The following is a 17,552-nucleotide window of genomic DNA, read 5'->3' as shown; positions in this document are numbered from 1 at the left end:
ATTAAAGAAGCAATAAAACTGTCCTTCTTTAGACTAGCTGACTTTCTGGAGCATCAGCATTTGTAAAATGTCTACATTGTACTTCTGATCAATTTGATGTTATTTTAATGGACAAGAAATGTGCTATTCTTTCAAAAACAAGGACATTCCTAAGTGACCCCAAACTTTTGAATGGTAGTGTATATAAAGTTGTAACTGCTCAGTCAAGGTAATAACATGTAGTTAGACAAGTGGTAGCAATCTTGCACATAGGGTCCATTGATGACTATACATGGTTGATGAAGATGTTAGTTAAAATAATGTACAATCTATTGACTGCCTATAACCAATAGTAGTATGTAGTATGTTGACTGCATTAAGCCAAAATGGTAAGTTTACGGTTAGGTCAAGATAAGCGTTACAGTATCTTACATATTTCTGTGGCTAAATGTTAATCTAAGATCAGTAAAGCAACAACGGTTTCTCAGACAAATAGAGGCTGAGACAGAGAGATAGGAAGTACCAAGACTACAGCGGCAGCCGGTCCCACAAACGCATAAAGCAGACCACCTTCCAGAGACAGCCAGCAGCTGAGAGAGAAAGAAGAAGAGAGGGAGGAGGAGGAAAGGAAAAAGGCAGGAAGAGAGAGTGACACCCAGAGTAGACAATTGAAATGAAAGAAAGGTGGCATGAGAAAAAAAGGATGGATAAATTGTTTTAAAAAAAAGATGGTGTAAGAAAGAGAGAAAAGGAGGGAGGGGTAGAGAGCGAGGAGAGGAAGAGGTCAAGTCAGATACCAGCACCATCACACAAATACAACCCCCACGTATAAGGATTCTGTATCACATGTCTTAAATGCATTTTTAAACAGTTAGCTAATCCAATATGGGAAGGTTAAGAAGAAGAGAGTTCTGGAGGTATACAGGTATACAGAAAGAAAGATACAGAAAGAGAGAGAGACAAAAGTACATTTGTCTAGACAAAGGGAGACACACAGCAACAATATCAGGGATAGCAGACTCACTAGTTGACGGTGCCATATCCCTTAGCTTTGGTGAAACCCACAGAGACTGCCACAACCAGAGCAGGTAGACCTAAGGAGGAGGAGGGGGAAGGGTCAGTACTGGGAAGGGATGGGACGGACACACAGATGGACAGACAGAGAAACAGATAAAACTGCCCCCCCCCCCTTGCCCCCAGCATCCTCACCCCAGCCCAGACACAGGAATCGCTTGCGGATGATGCGGTTCCTCAGCCGGCCAGTCACGGCCATGTATGACTGCCACGCCTCTGTCAGAACCCAACAGAACGACGACAGGAAGAAGAAATGCAGGAAAGCAGCGACCAGCGTGCAGATCACCTGAGAGAGGGAGAGAACACAAGATAGGAAGAGAGGGACAGAGTGAGGGAGAAAGAGAACAAGAGGGGGAGAAAGAAGGAGAGTGTGAGGGGGGTTGAAAGAGGGAACAGGGAAGAGAAGAAGAGATGGAGAGATGTGAGTAAAGGATCTTTACAAGACCTTGAGGGAGTACGTGGTGAGATACAGCTTGTTCATTGGCTCTTACCTTGTTCCGTGTCTGCGTCTGACCAATGAGGATGAGGGCGTTGGAGGAGATGATGGAGAGGCAGAAGTTGATGAGGATGACGGAGCGCTCGGAGCGAATGTACCTGAGGAGAGACAACATGTTGAGGGGTCCACACCTTTCCCAGTTGACCGTCAACCATCAACAACCACACCCATACTTCCTTCACTTAAACGGTTCAAAAGCTCTAGCCTTTTTACACTATCAAGCCAACCTGAACCACACTATGCTGGCTCAGATTTAATCCACTTTGTCCTTTCCAGCACGGTTCAAGCACCTATGGAGGATGTGTAACCAAACCAGCCTAATACAGGTCAGCTGGGCATAGTAACTACTCAGATACCACTCGAGACAAAAGACCAGAGTCAATGTGTTCTCACCTCCAGACCGACACATAGATGATGATGAGGAGCAGCAAGGTGAGAGAGGAGACTCCACAGCCCACCATCAGCGTCACAGAGGGAAGCTGCATTTTATCCATGTTCTGCAGGACACACATACAGTCAACACACAGACTGTTAGGACTGTAAAGACATGTAAAGAAGCTGTCTTCTTCTCCTTTTAAGAGCAGATTCTTTCTTCCACTCTCCTGGTTCATGACTGCAAAGCTAAAACAGCCACACACACAGGACCTCCCCACCCACACACACACACACACACACACACACACACACACACACACACACAGACATGCGCAGTGCCGTGTACAGAGGTAGGTATATCTGGTATCTTTGATAAAAAGAGCAGGTAGCTGGAGAAAGGCTGGCTGGCAGGCTGCTGTTTGGGCCTTGGCTGGATATGGAGCAAGGTGACTCCAAGGTTAATCACCACAAAGATTCTTAGCTGACGGCCATGAAACACATTTTGACAGATTATTTTGTCAGACGTGTAGTCTGATTCAGCCAGATTCAAACGTTCTACTATGAAACACAGCAAGATAAACCTCCTCCTGTGAAAGCATCGACAACAACAGATCGCCGTCTCCATGTTCCCGCAGCAGCCATTATCTTAGTTGCCATGGTGATGCAGGATTTCGGTACGGTAGCGTGGCAGCAGAGGCAGTGAGGGAAGGAAGGCTGCAGCAACCCACTGACCCTGCGTCTGCTTTATGCATCTCACCGGTGTGTGTGTCTGTGTGTTTAAGAGCGTGCGTGTCTGTGTGTGTATTTCAGACACAATTCACAGACTTGACTCATACATGCTTAGCAGCACTGACTGACGAGTGTTCCCTGCTGTGGCCTGAACAGCGTGAAAGCTGGCAGACAGTGTATCTATCTGAGGGAGCAGTGCAGCCTGCAGGCTCCCATGCATGTCATCCTGGGCATGCCACTCTCCCAATGCAGGCCAGGCGTGTGTGTTGACTGCGTTCCTCAATATACCATTATGTGCTCTACACAGCAGTGCTAACAGCGAGCCATATCCAACATGTGGGTGTGACCTGTAGACTAGAGGATGTTCAAGAAGCCCATGTTCAGGAGTGTTGCTTAATGAAGTCTGCTTACTCTAGAAGACTAGCTTGATTAAACGTGTCATGTGTTCCAAAAGGAAACATGTTCTAAGGGCAGCTGTCTTTCCTAAGGTTTTCTAGGGGTGGTGTTGGGGGTGGATGTAGGTGAATGGGTCTGATGGGAAGGGATAGGGATGGAGGGTCGCCATGCAGGGGGATTGGGGTTGAGGTGGTGTTGAGGTAGTTAGAGGTGAGATGCAGGTGGAAGTGAGAGCGCCAGTCTTATGACAGGGATGGGGGTCGGGGCGTCTATTCTATGGTTGTGCATTCCACCCTCAAGCAGAAGATAATTGGAGTTTATAGTCTGTCTTGTTTCCAGGTTTGATGTGTGCTAGAGGGCCAAGTGAATTAAATCCTTTGATTAATCTGCACTGCGGTGAGTTCCCCTCTCTCTCTCTGTCTGAAGGAAAAAGATTACGAGTGCAGCCGAATGGAACAATGTCCGCCGAGACCGAGTAACTTTTACAGCCCTCTCTGTCTCCACTAATGGCAGAGCAGGGATGTGTGATGAGAATCACGTACAGTGCAATCGCCTAGTGAGACAGACAGAGACTTCTCATCTGGAAGAGGCTACGTTATCCCAGAGTTGAACCAAAGACTTCCCACCCGGAAGAGGCTACGTTATCCCAGAGTTGAACCAAATCTGCCTTCAGAAAGGGAGCATATACGTTTCTTAAGACAACAATGGCTAAATGGTGATGTTGATTTGTTGGTTGCTGTCCTGTATCAATGCAGATATACAGGTATACATACAGTATCATAGTGTTAACAGCTATCCAACACCATCAAGATTTTCTGGGAATCACCATGGAAACAGTAGTTCAATGATACCTAGCCTGGGTGTGTCTAGTGTGTAGAGTCCGACTTTGGCTTTGATCATGACCTTCCACTGAACTCTGTATCTGACTGCATGTGACTCAAACCCAAGTAGGATTGATAGCATCTAAAGACACATACATCTATGAATAAGTACTGGTGAAGCTACAGCCTGAGGAACAGTCTCTCTGATATAATGGGAAACACAAAGCTGTTCTGTGGTTCTGCTGAGTTAGCTGATCTATGTCTTACAATCTAGAGGTCTACTATGGGTTACATGGTCAAAGGCAGGTCTGTAGGTGTGTGAACTGCGTACTCACAGACCCATGACACATTCTAACAAAGAGTTGTCTGTCTTTCTCTCACACACACACACACACACACACACACACACACACACACACACACACACACACACACACACACACACACACACACACACACACACACACACACACACACACATATTCACTCATTCATCCGATTCCCGAAAACACAAGCCTGCTGGGTTCAGGTTTGGGACTGCAGTGCATTTTCTCTCTCTCTTTCCTTCTAAAGCCTGCAGCTGGGTAGGATTGACTGAACATGGTAACATTACAGAAGACAGGAGAGGAGAGATGAAGAGAGAGAATGATAAAGGGGCGGGACAGGGACCTACTATGTGGAGAGAGAGAGAGAGAGAGAGAGAGAGGCAGAGAAAGCAGCAGAGGAAAAGGATGTGGGAAAATGACTAAGCAGGAGGGAGAGGAAGATGGGATAAAGGGGTAGAGGAGAGACAGTGAGAGACTGGGTGTTTGTCATTCTGGGGCTGTATGAGGCTAGCTGCAGACAGAGGAGAGGAGAGGGGCTGCGCCATTCAGAATGTGGCAAGTGTTGCTGCAGGAATAATTAGCCTGTTCCGTAACCATGGTTGTCTCACAAACCAACTAGCATGGCAGGAGAGAGGAAGGAAGAAGAAGAAAGAGAGGGGGGGATGAGAGGGAGAGGGAGGAAAAGGAGTGCCCTTCTCTCCTGGCACAGAACCAGGTGAATATAATTGCCACAATATGCTTCTCTTAGGGCATCTAAAAGCCCCCAGAATGCGACACTGCTGTCAAAAAGCCTGTCGAGTGCCCAGGTAGAGAGGGGGATGTATAGAGGTAGAGAGAGGGATGAATAGAGGTAGAGAGAGGGATGAATAGAGGTAGAGAGATGGAAGGAAGAATGAGGGGGAGAAGCAGAACTCACTTGCGAAGTGCTATTAACACATGATGCTACTACTACTGCTGCCCATTGCACAGGCACACGCCAAATAAACAGTGTGTGTGTGTGTTTGTGTGTGTGTGCAGTATGTGTAACTGTGTGTGTGTGCAGTATGTGTGACTGCATGCATATGTGCAGCTGTGTGTAATAAGGATAGCAACTGCTTCTGTGTGTGTATAGCAAGTGATGATCTGTAAACGTATTGCAGAGCTGCACAAACACACACACTCACACACACAAACACACACTTCCAAGATCACCCCCCCCCCCCCCCGGCTGAGTAATCTTAGCTGTAGGATGGACGAGGGGAAGACAGAGGGAGTGTGAGAGAGGGGGAAGAGAGAGACAGAGATGGAGAAGAGAGAGACAGATAAGGAGAAGAGAGAGACAGAGAGGGAGAAGAGAGACAGAGAGGGAGAAGAGAGAGACAGAGATGAAGAAGAGAGAGACAGAGAGGGAGAAGAGAGAGACAGAGATGGAGAAGAGAGAGACAGAGATGGAGGAGAGAGAGAGCCAGAGATGAAGAAGAGAGACAGAGAGGGAGAAGAGAGAGACAGAGATGAAGAAGAGAGAGAGAGGGAGAAGAGAGAGACAGAGATGGAGAAGAGAGAGACAGAGAGGGAGAAGAGAGAGACAAGGATGAAGAAGAGAGAGACAGAGAGGGAGAAGAGAGAGACAGAGATGAAGAAGAGAGAGACAGAGAGGGAGAAGAGAGAGACAGAGATGAAGAAGAGAGAGACAGAGAGGGAGAAGAGAGAGCCAGAGTTGAAGAAGAGAGAGACAGAGAGGGAGAAGAGAGAGACAGAGATGAAGAAGAGAGAGACAGAGATGAAGAAGAGAGAGACATAGATGAAGAAGAGAGAGACGGAGAGGGAGAAGAGAGAGACAGAGATGAAGAAGAGAGAGACAGAGAGGGAGAAGAGAGAGACAGAGATGAAGAAGAGAGAGACAGAGAGGATGAAGAGAGATACAGAACATCAAACACGCAGCTGCAGATTCTCAGGGCGAAAGACTGGCGTGTTTATTTGCTTTCCTAAGACCCATCAAATCAAGCTTGTCCGTTGCTTGCAGGTGCACATTTTCTCATCCCCATCCCCTCCTTTTGATGTAGCATTTGGGAACAGCCATATAAAAACCACATGCATATCTAAAGCGGGTAAATGTCTCATCTTTCTGAATATTTTGGGTAACGTAATGGTATTCCAACCCTCCCTTCATCCATCCATCCGTTCTTCCCTTCCCTCTATCTAGGCCACACAGCACAAAGGCTGTGGTGGTGAATTAGTATAGGGTCTTCTATAGCTTTAAGAGCCCTTGGTACCCTCCATACTGTTACCAGGGCAACTAGTGAACAACTGCTTCAGAGGCAGTTTCCAGTCTAATAATAACTGATCACTCTGAATGAACACTTCCTCACATTGACAGTACTGACCTTTTCCCTCTGGGCCACATTTGAGCGGTTTGAGCCATCACTGGATTTACGAAGATATTGTCACATTAACACACCTATTTTTCCCCAGTTGGAATCAAATACTGTGATTTGTTCTGTAATTTTAGGCCCATTTTATGTAAATGCATCATTGGAGGATATTTAGGCAGCATACATGGAGCATAGCAGCATTCCAATGGAGACATGTGCAGGGAAATATTATTTCATTTGTCAAAATGCTGGAATAATATGTTACTATGTTACATTGGACAGTGTTCACATGAAATATGCAAGGATTCTTAACATGATTATAATAATAGCGGAATATCTAAAACCCTAAAATAAGTATTCACATAGCCTTACAATTTCTCATTCATCATGTAATGTATGCAAATCAATAGTCAACACGGTCTTTTTGCAGTTGGAATATATAAACTGAATGTACCTCGACTAAAATGTGTCATCTCGACACAAATCTCCCCTTTCTGCTCGGTGGGACGACTTGAAAGATGCCCAAATTCTTTATTTGAGAATACACAGAGCCCTTGCTGAATGGCATCTGCATGTCTCAAGCAGGAGAGGAGAGAGAGAGAGGGCGGGCGCGCGCGAGGGCTCTGTTGATACCGAATGGCAATGACGCCCTTTTCCACTAAACCCGTGAGATACATACACAAGCACCTCGATTCGGATACACTAACATAAAATAATGAAGGAAGTTGTCGGACTTACCATGTCAGGATTTAGCCGTGCTAAAATGGCGAAGGTTGAGAGTCTGTTACACACGCATTTGGTTCTCAATGAGTCGACAGGCACGGCTCTGCAGCCCCTGGCAGACCACGATCCGAGCAGCGAAGAGCTGCGGGAAAAGAGAGAGAGCGCTGCGGTGAATAAAAACGGGGGAAAGCTAGTCAAATCCCCCACCACGTTACAGACACCAGCTATTTAATTCCAAATCCCCTTTTGCATCTTCGCGGTTATCGAGCAAGAGCGTAGAAAACGCAGTGAAAATGGTGATGAAAGGTTATCTGTGAGTCAGACGCCGTGCTGCTCAGGTTTCTGCTTGGCCAGGTTATTGCAATATTGAGGTGGAATTCACAAATGACCCAAAAACAATAGCAATGGCGGTAATAACAACAACAACAATAATGATAATTTAAAAAATTATTATAATAATGCAAATCTAAGTTATTATTGAATCTCATTATTTATCCCTAGATTTAGATTGCGTTATTGGTGGAACCATTTAAAAGCTAAAGAGATCATATTTGTGTACCTAATATACAATTAATCAGCTGGAAAACATGTTTTATTGTGAGAACACATTTTACAGTACTTCATGAGGCTGTAATGCCATCCTAACTTCCATTTACAGGTAAATAGGTTTTATTGTGAGAACCCATTTTACAGTACTTCATGTGGCTGTAATGCCATCCTAACTTCCATTTACAGGTAAATAGGTTTTATTGTGAGAACCCATTTTACAGTACTTCATGAGGCTGTAATGCCATCCTAACTTCCATTTACAGGTAAATAGGTTTTATTGTGAGAACCCATTTTACAGTACTTCATGAGGCTGTAATGCCATCCTAACTTCCATTTACAGGTAAATAGGTTTTATTGTGAGAACCCATTTTACAGTACTTCATGTGGCTGTAATGCCATCCTAACTTCCATTTACAGGTAAATAGGTTTTTGATGGCCTGGTCTAGGTCTTTGTTGTAGCGTACTGGACAATACACCAACAAGAAATTAAATTCTAACCCAATAAGAAAGCACTTTAAAGACACATGCAGTTCATGTTTCTGTTATATTGTTAACCATTCTTTAGTTGAGCATATTAATCAAAACGTGAATTCTGAATGTTCTCTGAACTTTGACAGATACCATATGTTTCTAAGTCTTAATTACTCTAAATGGACCAGGCTACATCCACACCACTTTGTCACTCACTGTTTATTGGATTGACTAAACTTTTACCCACTTTTACTATAAAGCATGACGAACAATTCTAAAGTTTTAACATTCAAAAACAACATTGCCTAACAGCTTAGCGTGGAGTTCATGGGGAGCCTCTAGACGTCTTGCTTGCAGGCCTCTTCCCTCATTGAATGGGGTAGTACAGGTGCATCAAAGCTGGGACCGAGAGACTGAAAAACAGCTTCTATCTCAAGGCCATCAGACTGTTAAACAGCAACCACTAACATTGAGTGGCTGCTGCCAACACACTGACTCAACTCCAGCCACTTTAATAATGGGAATTGATGGGAAATGATGTAAAATATATCACTAGCCACTTTAAACAATGCTACCTAATATAATGTTTACATACCCTACATTATTCATCTCATATGCATACGTATATACTGTACTCTATATCATCTACTGCATCCTTATGTAATACATGTATCACTAGCCACTTTAACTATGCCACTTTGTTTACATACTCATCTCATATGTATATACTGTACTCGATACCATCTACTGTATCTTGCCTATGCTGCTCTGTACCATCACTCATTCATATATCTTTATGTACATATTATTTATCCCCTTACACTGTGTATAAGAAATTAGTTTTGGAATTGTTAGTTAGATTACTTGTTGGTTATTACTGCATTGTCGGAACTAGAAGCACAAGCATTTCGCTACACTCGCATTAACATCTGCTAACCATGTGTATGTGACAAATAAAATTTGATTTGATTTGATTTGATTTATTCTCGGTGGCCAGTGACATTGCATTGCCTGTACGCTGTCCACTGCCATGTGGCGCTGAACTCCAAATTTCAGAAACCATATTTTCCCACTATGCATGGTGCTGAAATACCAGAGCACAACTACTGAATTGTTGTTTACAACATCAGACCTTCCACAAGTGGCTACGTTACCACACAGCTGTTCTAAAACCCTGACAAAGACAACACGCCAAAACCAGTTGGTTTAAAGAAGAATTTTCTTGTTTTGTGCATGGCTCAGTTTTACTCCTCTCTTCATTTTGGTCTGACTGCAGGTGCACAGAGAATGACCCGATGGTTATTGGTTCCTCATGTCTTCATGGGAGTTGTGTGTTTCTCTCTCCCATGGCACAGTGATGCTGGATGGCACATTGGTGATGTCACACTCCATCCATCTCAAGTGAGCCCTTACATCCTCTTCCCAAACAGAGTGGTCCCCAAAGGGACTCATCAAGACTGGGGGAACATGGTCTCCTGCAGGTCTCTGGGGCTAGTGGCACCAGGAACACACAGCAGCCCCCAGGGTTTTAACCAACCAACAAATCAACAAACCAGTGACAGCCTGGGACTGTGCTTCAGCAGACCTGGGTTCAAATTGTAGTTGTGTTCTTTCCAATACTTTGAAGCATTTCATTGCTTCAGTCTGGAGAGCCCGTGGGGCAGGGTTTGCATTTGATTCTTCTAGTGGTTCCATTGAGCTAGGCAGGCTCAATCAAGAGCAATTTAAGTATTTGAAAGAAACCCAATACTATTTGAACCCAGGTCTGTACCTCAGGGCCAAGGACATCTCATCACAACACACCACGGCCTCTAACAGGGCCACCTCACAGCAGCCCTTGATAGGGTTACCCATGGTGCATCTGGTTGGAGAGTGCTGAGGGGTGAAAACCATGACGAGCAGAGAGAGAGAGAGCGAGAGCGAGAGAGAAAGAGAGAGAGAGAGAGAGAGTAGTACAGTCTTGTAGCCCCAGGAATAGGCTCAGTGCTAACATTAGCACATCACCCTAACAGAAATCCAATATTATAACTCAGCGCAGAGTCTCTGTGGATGACACGATTAGGCTGCTCTCCCAACCACACAGCAAGCCACAGCAACACACACACACACACACACACACACACACACACACACACACACACACACACACACACACACACACACACACACACACACACACACACACACACACACACACACACACACACACACACAGGCCTCACCGCGGTCTAATGGGATAATTTGGGTGGCGGTCCAGCAGCACGGCATGTGTGAATGGTCCCTGCCAACAACAGGCCAGGACCACATGAATGAATGGGACAGCAGGGCCTGCCTGACAGCCACAACATCCCAGACATCCCTGGGTTCAAATAATATTAGCGTTTGCTCTAATCTACCTACAGAGCCAGATGGGCAGGGTTGGTAACTTTTCCAACGTTTCTATTGGTTCCATTAAGCAAGACAAGCTCAATCAAGCCCAGACGAATATTTGACATTATTTCAGAAATGGTTTGTCTGGTGCTATAACACCCAGCGATGGAAATCATAATAAATGATGTATTAACTAAAACCAACAGACAGAATAAAGAACAGGGGAAGCTAAATTCAAGGAACTAACTGTAAAGGGAACAAATCACATTGTGGGTTTCTAAAGAACTGGAGGTGGGCGAGGAGAGATAAGGTAGGGAGGGTAACTGGGCCAGGTCAGGAGCAGGTTGATGTTCATTATTATGAATCTTGCCCTGAAGCAGAACTGAGCGATTTCTACAAGATCTTTATATATAGGGTTAGGGTGTAGGCATTAGGGTTAGCAGTGTGGTTCAGGTTAAAGTTAAGTTTAGGGTTAGGTTTGAAATCAGATTTTATAACTTGGTGTCTGTGCCAGCTAGTGACCTCTCTGCAGAGCTGCCTCCAGGGCAAGATTCATTACAATAAATGCCAACCTGCAGGCCAAGATGGCAACACTGCTGTTGTTTATTGGTCCCCCGCCCCAGACCGAAGTGTGAGCCCTAGGAGAGAAGACCACCTGTCTCACACCAGCTTGCCTCTCTCTCTCACAGCCCTTATCAACAAGACACCACCATGACAAGGACACCTCACATTTCAATTTCTCCCACCAAAATTAACTCATTAATCATAGCTGTGTCCAAGATGGATTTACATTTTGCTTAGAACATGTCACTCTCCACCCCCTCCCTCGCCTCCGCCTTCTCTCCCCACACTCCCCAACATGGTGGGTGAAGCTAGATTAGATTTTGTTTTGTTCTGCCTCTCTCTCGCTCTGCCTCTCTATCCATCTTCCTATATCCTCTCTCATCCCTCTTGCTTTCTCTCAACCCTGTCTCTCTCATCTTCCCTCATTGTTCGGTCGTTCTTTCTCTCTCTTGGTCTATATTTACCTGGTTCAACTTTTTTTAAGGCAAAAGATCGCTCTGTTCTATGCCTCGTTTCAGTAACACAAGTGTACGCACTTATCTAAATGCAAATGTCCAACCTGCAATGCAATAAGGCCCATGGGCACATTGTGCTTTCTCTCTCTCGCTCTCTCTTTCTCGCTCTCTCTCTCGTTCTCTCTCTTCTCTCTCTCTCTCTCTCTCTCTCTCTCTCTCTCTCTCTCTCTCTCTCTCTTTCTCTTTCTCTCTCTCTCTCTCTCTCTCTCTCTCTCTCTCTCCCTCTTTCTCTCTCTCTCTCTCTCTCTCTCTCTCTCTCTCTCTCTCTCCCCTCTCTCTCTCTCTCTCTCTCTCTCTCTCTCTCTCCCCGCTCTCTCTCTCTCTCTCTCTCTCCCTCTCTCTCTCACACACTCACTGTCTCTGTTTTGGGTACTTAAGTGTATGAAGCATATGAAGAGTGTGTGAAACAGATCCACATTAGCTGTGCAATTGAACTGTGTAGTGCATTTCTCTCTCTCTCTCTCTCTCTCTCTCTCTCTCTCTTACTACACATATAAGATATTACTACACATATATACACTCTCTCCCTCTATCTCTGTCTGTCTCAGTAGATCCCAAAGCACTCTCCATTCATCCCTCTGTGTTGACGCCTTAGTTCATGTGCGTGCGGCTGCCCAGGAGAGAAAGCTGTGAGAGACACTTTTAATTTTCTACATCCTGCATCACTGTCGGCGCGGTGTTAGCGGCGTGGGGGTTAGTGTCAGCCCCGCCCCATCTCCCGTCACCCACAGAGAGGAGCTCCGGAACCGTCTGACAAACTCAGCACCTTTCTACAGGGTCAGTGTGTGTCATGGGCACTTCGTCAAGATGAGAAACAGTGGAGCGGGAACAGCCACGGAACACACAGTCACAGTGGGAGATGAGGTGATGTGAGGCCGTCTCCCAGAGTTCTATCCCTCACTGTGAAGGTCCACACCAGCAGGTGTTTCAGAGCCAGGAAGGGTCCACCATAGAAATGGAATGACTTTAGTTCCTGGTTATTGGGTACACTTCTTAACTTACATCCTGGCCGCTAGTCCACCCATCATGGTAAATTGACTTGAATCAGGATGTCCATTCTAGTAATTCTATTTCTGTTTTCAGAGCCAGGTAGGATCATAGAGGTCCTATTGTTCAGTTGATTCAGGCAGTTCCACCCCCAGGCTCCACACTGCAGTCTGGCAGCGTCAAGGGGCAACCCAGCAAGCACATGAGTGAATCACCAAAGGAAATGAACAAAGGCCTTACCTGTCACTCTCGTCCCAGGAGATGCAGGTCTGGTTTGTGGTGCCCTGATCAGACAGAGAGAGAAACGGTCACATGGTTGACATATGCATAGACACAGTTAGTAGGGGTGCTGAGGGGGCTGCAGCACACCCTGAAAAATCTCAATTAAAAATGTACCAAAAAAAAGAGTGCATCCACACCACAAATCATCTTCCTGTGGCCATGGACTTCTGCTCTGATTACAGATGTTCTCATATACCTCCATATACCTCCATGGACTTCTGCTCTGATTACAGATGTTCTCATATACCTCCACATACCTCCATGGACTTCTGCTCTGATTACAGATGTTCTCATATACCTCCATATACCTCCATGGACTTCTGCTCTGATTACAGATGTTCTCATAAACCTCCATATACCTCCATGGACATATGCTCTGATTACAGATGTTCTCATATACCTCCATATACCTCCATGGACATATGCTCTGATTACAGATGTTCTCTTATATACCTCCATATACCTCCATGGACTTCTGCTCCGATTACAGATGTTCTCATATACCTCCATATACCTCCATGGACATATGCTCTGATTACAGATGTTCTCTTATATACCTCCATATACCTCCATGGACTTCTGCTCTGATTACAGATGTTCTCATAAACCTCCATATACCTCCATGGACATATGCTCTGATTACAGATGTTCTCATATACCTCCATATACCTCCATGGACATATGCTCTGATTACAGATGTTCTCATATACCTCCATATACCTCCATGGACATATGCTCTGATTACAGATGTTCTCATATACCTCCATATACCTCCATGGACATATGCTCTGATTACAGATGTTCTCATATACCTCCATGGACTTCTGCTCTGATTACAGATGTTCTCATATACCTCCATATACCTCCATGGACATATGCTCTGATTACAGATGTTCTCATAAACCTCCATTTGAGGGGATGATGAAATAGATTTGTCTAGTGCTTTTCTAAGTGCTAAAAGTGCTTTTCAATGATAAAGGCATGATAAGTCTTTTGAAATGCTCTCACATAACAGTACCTTGTGTTTTTATGGGATAAGCCACATGATTCGTCAAGGCCCTTCCTACTCTGTTACACTACAGAGGTCAATTACCACTGAGGTCACTGCGCAGGTCAGAGGGTCAGAGGTGAAAGGTCACTCACGTTGTAAAGGTGTGAGAACTGGACCTCCACCGGGGTAGAGATGGATCCTGGGGTGGGCTTGATGGTCACAGACACCACCTTGGAGTTGAGCACGGTGCTGTTTCTGGAGGGAGGGAGGGAGGGACAGAGTGGTGTCACCAGCAAAGGACGACACACATGGTCAGGTGACATATCACGTGAGAACCACACATCATTGTCATCGTTGTCAATTGCTGTTCCCTTCAACCAACTCAAACCTCCCTGCAGTAATACTGCCCCATTCCTACAACACATGTTCCCATCTCTCCCCAACACAGCACACATGTCCCTCAAGACACCCTTGTATGTCCCAGCACTTAACCCATGTCCCGTTTGAAATAGACAATGTTTCACAGCCCCCACTCGCTCTACCTCTCTCTCTTTCTCTCTCTCGCCCTTTCTCCCTCTCGCTATTTCTCCCTCTTGCTCTTTCTCCCTCTCGCTCTTTCTCCCTCTTGCTCTTTCTCCCTCTCGCTCTTTCTCCCTCTCGCTCTTTCTCCCTCTCATTCTCTCTCGCTCTCTCTCCCTCTCGCTCTTTCTCTCTATCTCACTCTTTCTCCCTCTCGCTCTCTCTCCCTCTCTCTCTCGCTCTTTCTCTCTCTCGCTCTTTCTCCCTCTCATTCTCTCTCGCTCTCTCTCCCTCTCGCTCTTTCTCTCTATCTCACTCTTTCTCCCTCTCGCTCTTTCTCCCTCTCGCTCTCTCTCCCTCTCCCTCTCTCTCTCGCTCTTTTTCCCACTTGCTTTTTCTCCCTCTCACTTCTCAGAACGCAATCAGTCAACGTAAACGTTTGTGTCAGTCAGTCTCTGTCTAAAACTGATCACATTTCCTTGAAGGGGAAAAAAATCTGAGGGAAAAAAGGAAAGAAAAAAGAGGCCCTGATAAAGACAAGATAGAAGAGAAGCTTCCACATGCACGAACCGGGGGGAAAGTAGAATTCATTTCTTACCGTACGGGACACCCAAGCACGCACACAATGAATATTTTATAGCCTTGGTGTAATCATAGAATTACATAGGCCTATAGAATCCCTATTCATTTTGTATATGATATCTGTGGGCCTTGTGCCCTAGACCCAGTAAAGGTTTGTCATATCACTTCTAATATGTATTTCCTTTTAATGTGGCATAAAAACAATCAGTCATAATGTTTTCAACTGATTGTCAAACAATCACTTCAAACGCGCACGTTTGTCCACTCGCAAATGATTCCAGCTTCCCAACTCCAACAGTGCACTGTGCGCCCGCAATTTGGTGAATGGAAAGAGGAATCTGTTACAAAACCTTTTACCGCAGTGGGCTAAATCAGGGTGTTTTCACACAGGGTGTTTTCTGGTAGTCTTAAACAATTCTATTTTGAAACCTCACACACTTAAAAAATAAGACACCTGTACCATGTCAGATATAGAGTTGAAATGTATTAACTTGTGAATTTGCATCCCAATATTACACTTTATATACATCACTGAAGACTGAAATAGAACAAAACCATTTGCCATTGAAACACCGGATTTTAGGTGTGTTTTTGAAATAACGTTTATTAATTATGAAATTATGAAAGATATGAATAACATTCCACCCATGAGGCCACTAGGTCATTTGACGGCAGGAAAGGGCTACAAAACACATCAATTTGCAGTGAATGCAGTGAAAGTATGTGGGAGGATTGAGTGTGACTCCGCCTCGCTAGCCTGTGTTCCTCCATCTCATTATACATGCACATAACATTAACATAACGGAGAGAACACTCCTCACTGGACGAGAGGACGCTTTAGCCCACAAATACACATGCAGTTTGAATACCTGTGCTTAGCATAAAGCAGTTCTCTGAAATGTTATTCATTCTAGCTCCTTCAGACATCCTTGTCACAGACAAGAGACTAAGGAACTACGTGGTAGCATTCAAAGCCCATTGGCCACCAATCAAAAGAGCTTCTGGGATGCGTTCTGTGCTGGGTTGCTTTCCAAATGGCACCCCATTCCCTTTATAGTGCACTACTTTTGACGCATCCCTGGAGAAACCATTGCAAGTAGAGATGTCAATAAACCCTCTCACCTCTGTAGAGATAGGATGCTGCCCAGGTTTCTGTAGAGAACGATCCCGGTGACAAACGCTGACAAGTCATCTGTATCTGGAGTACAACACAGACATGTGCCCACCGTTCAGACACAGACCAACACACACACGAACAGACACAAAAGAGATGGAGGGAGAGAGAGAGAGAAAGCCACTTAAATTGAAATTGAATTGAAAGAGAGAGAGAGGGAGAGAGAGAGAGAGAGGGCGAGAGAGAGAGAGAGAGGGGGAGAAAAAGAGAGGAATAGGGAGAGGGAAATAAATATATATATATATATATATATATATATATACAGTGGGGCAAAAAAGTATTTAGTCAGACACCAATTGTGCAAGTTCTCCCACTTAAAAAGATGAGAGCGGCCTATGATTTTCATCATAGGTACACTTCAACTATGACAGACAAAATGAGAAAAAAAAATCCAGAAAATCACATTGTAGGACTTTTAATGAATTTATTTGCAAACTATGGTGGAAAATAAGTATTTGGTCAATAACAAAAGTTTATCTCAATACTTTGTTATATACCCTTTGTTGGCAATGACAGAGGTTAAACGTTTTCTGTAAGTCTTCACAAGGTTTTCATACACTGTTGCTGGTATTTTGGCCCATTCCTCCATGCAGATCTCCTCTAGAGCAGTGATGTTTTGGGGCTGTTGCTGGGCAACATGGACTTTCAACTCCCTCCAAAGATTTTCTATGGGGTTGAGATCTGGAGGCTGGCTAGGCCACTCCAGGACCTTGAAATGCTTCTTACGTAGCCACTCCTTCGTTGCCCGGGCGGTGTGTTTGGGATCATTGTCATGCTGAAAGACCCAGCCACGTTTCATCTTCAATGCCCTTGCTGATGGAAGGAGGTTTTCACTCAAAATCTCACGATACATGGCCCCACTCCTTCTTTCCTTTACACGGATCAGTCGTCCTGGTCCCTTTGCAGAAAAACAGCCCCAACGCATGATGTTTCCACCCCCCTGCTTCACAGTAGGTATGGTGTTCTTTGGATGCAACTCAGCATTCTTTGTCCTCCAAACATGACGAGTTGAGTTTTTAACAAAAAGTTATATTTTGGTTTCATCTGACCATATGACATTCTCCCAATCTTCTTCTGGATCATCCAAATGCTCTCTAGCAAACTTCAGACGGGCCTGGACATGTACTGGCTTAAGCGGGGGGACACGTCTGGCACTGCAGGATTTGAGTCCCTGGCGGCGTAGTGTGTTACTGATGGTAGGCTTTGTTACTTTGGTCCCAGCTCTCTGCAGGTCATTCACTAGGTCCCCCCGTGTGGTTCTGGGATTTTTGCTCACCG

At 45.0% G+C, this 17,552-nt stretch overlaps 1 protein-coding gene across 3 annotated transcripts in view; it reads right to left on the bottom strand.

The window, feature by feature from the left end:
- Window positions 1–17,552, bottom strand: part of LOC135520426 (adhesion G protein-coupled receptor B1-like) — an 87,178-nt gene that overhangs the window by 13,244 nt on the left and 56,382 nt on the right. For all 3 annotated transcript variants that reach the window (XM_064945985.1, XM_064945983.1, XM_064945984.1), the window contains 9 exons: window positions 16,223–16,298; window positions 14,152–14,254; window positions 12,967–13,010; window positions 7,286–7,412; window positions 1,943–2,046; window positions 1,545–1,647; window positions 1,189–1,339; window positions 1,004–1,073; window positions 503–569 (listed from right to left, as the gene is read on the bottom strand). In XM_064945985.1, the coding sequence (XP_064802057.1) occupies window positions 503–569; window positions 1,004–1,073; window positions 1,189–1,339; window positions 1,545–1,647; window positions 1,943–2,046; window positions 7,286–7,412; window positions 12,967–13,010; window positions 14,152–14,254; window positions 16,223–16,298 (845 nt within the window). The remainder of the gene's footprint in view (window positions 1–502; window positions 570–1,003; window positions 1,074–1,188; window positions 1,340–1,544; window positions 1,648–1,942; window positions 2,047–7,285; window positions 7,413–12,966; window positions 13,011–14,151; window positions 14,255–16,222; window positions 16,299–17,552) is intronic.

The sequence above is a fragment of the Oncorhynchus masou genome, chromosome 29, assembly GCF_036934945.1.
Source record: "Oncorhynchus masou masou isolate Uvic2021 chromosome 29, UVic_Omas_1.1, whole genome shotgun sequence".
Taxonomy (NCBI): domain Eukaryota; kingdom Metazoa; phylum Chordata; class Actinopteri; order Salmoniformes; family Salmonidae; genus Oncorhynchus; species Oncorhynchus masou.
This window is presented reverse-complemented; position numbering and strand designations above follow the sequence as displayed.